We start from the raw sequence: 1,487 nt of genomic DNA on the forward strand, positions 1-1,487 counted from the left end.
CACAGGGCGCAGGGCCCATGTCAGAGCAGGCCAAGGGCACAGGGCACCCAGCACAAGCTACTGACAGCTGAGGCACAGGTAGCAGCATGTCCCGCTCATCCCATCCCATCCCATCCCATCCCATCCCATCCCATCCCATCCATCCTCTCTCATCCCAACTGGTCCTGTCCCATCCCAACCCATCCCATCCTGTTCCCATCCCATCCTATCCTATCCCAAATGATTCCATCCCATCCCATCCCATCCTATCCTATCCTATCCCGTCCCATCCCATCCATCCCATCCCAACCCATTCCATCCCGTGCCTGCAGGCAAGACCAGCCCCCGGATGGTACCTACGTGTGTAATACTCCACCAGCTCATGCAGGCTGCTGAAGGTGATGCGGGGGGAGATGTAGTACCCCCCCTTGTCCATGTTGCGGATCTTGTAGTGCTTCACCATCTCGCCCTGGTTCTGGTCGAAGTCCCTCACCGACAGTGAGTAGGAGCCTGGTAAGACCGGGACCTTGTGGGTCTGGGACCCCAACACTCCTCCTGTGCTTCCCTGTGGCAGGAGATGACAGCAGGACAGTACCTTTGGAGGTCTCGCTCTCCCGGATGAGGAAGGAGCCATGTGTGTTGCCCGAGGCCAGGAGCTGCCGTTCTGCATCCTTGCGGCTGATGTTTCTGAAGAACCACCTGAGGACACACAGGGCAGGGTTAGGGCTGGGGGGGCTCAGGCCACCTTTACCCACCCTGGCTCCTTTCCTCTCTGCCAGGACACAGCTCCTACTCAACGCCTACTCACGGCTCAGGCTCCAGGCTGTTCACCAGGGCCACGAAGTTGTAGGGGATCAAACCCTCCTGGCCGGTGGTGAGCGACTGAGCCTTCCACCATTCCCCACTCCTGCAAGGACACAGTGAGATGAGACCCCCCTGGCTGCTGGGATCTGCATGGATGCCCCCTGGCAGCACTAGGATGGGGAGCAGCGCGGTGATGCCAGTGTGGGTGCTGGGGCACCGCTGGCAGTCACTCACTCTTCCAGGATGCGGAGCTTCTCACCCTTCCGCAGCCCCAGGTCCCCGTCGTGCTTGGGCTCATAGTTGTACAGGGCCACCACCAGTTTATCTGGGAGGACAGGCAAAGGGACAGGGTGGCAGTACCCAACTGGAGGGGTATCCACAGCTGTCCTCTGCCATGGCTGGACCATACCTTGCAGTGGGGAGCACGGTGGAGACGTGGCCTCGTAGGACACCAGTGGGTCTTGCACCTCGGAGCCATTGCGGATCAGCCTCTGCCAAGGGATGAGGAGCCCTGTGAGCTCTCACCTTCCTGGGGTTTGGCTACCTCTGGAGGTGTTTGGCCACCAGTATGCGGGGCAGAGGGTCTGCTCACTCCCTCCTACCTGGGGCTTGCTGTTGGTCTCGATGGGGTAGTTGCAGTGCTCACAAATGTCAATGTTCTCGATCCAGTCCTCATCATAGTCCGAGCTGCAGCAGCAGCCCAT

The 1,487-nt window shown here is 60.0% G+C and overlaps 1 protein-coding gene across 1 annotated transcript in view; it reads right to left on the minus strand.

The window, feature by feature from the left end:
- Window positions 1-1,487, minus strand: part of LCK (LCK proto-oncogene, Src family tyrosine kinase) — a 3,912-nt gene extending 2,425 nt beyond the window's left edge. The window contains exons 1-7 of the mRNA XM_010009577.1: window positions 1,386-1,487; window positions 1,193-1,274; window positions 1,018-1,108; window positions 788-886; window positions 575-678; window positions 291-489; window positions 4-13 (exon numbers count right to left, since the gene is read on the minus strand). Coding sequence (XP_010007879.1) covers window positions 4-13; window positions 291-489; window positions 575-678; window positions 788-886; window positions 1,018-1,108; window positions 1,193-1,274; window positions 1,386-1,487 — 687 coding nt within the window. The remainder of the gene's footprint in view (window positions 1-3; window positions 14-290; window positions 490-574; window positions 679-787; window positions 887-1,017; window positions 1,109-1,192; window positions 1,275-1,385) is intronic.

Source organism: Nestor notabilis, unplaced genomic scaffold, assembly GCF_000696875.1.
Source record: "Nestor notabilis isolate BGI_N333 unplaced genomic scaffold, ASM69687v1 scaffold21792, whole genome shotgun sequence".
Classification (NCBI taxonomy): domain Eukaryota; kingdom Metazoa; phylum Chordata; class Aves; order Psittaciformes; family Psittacidae; genus Nestor; species Nestor notabilis.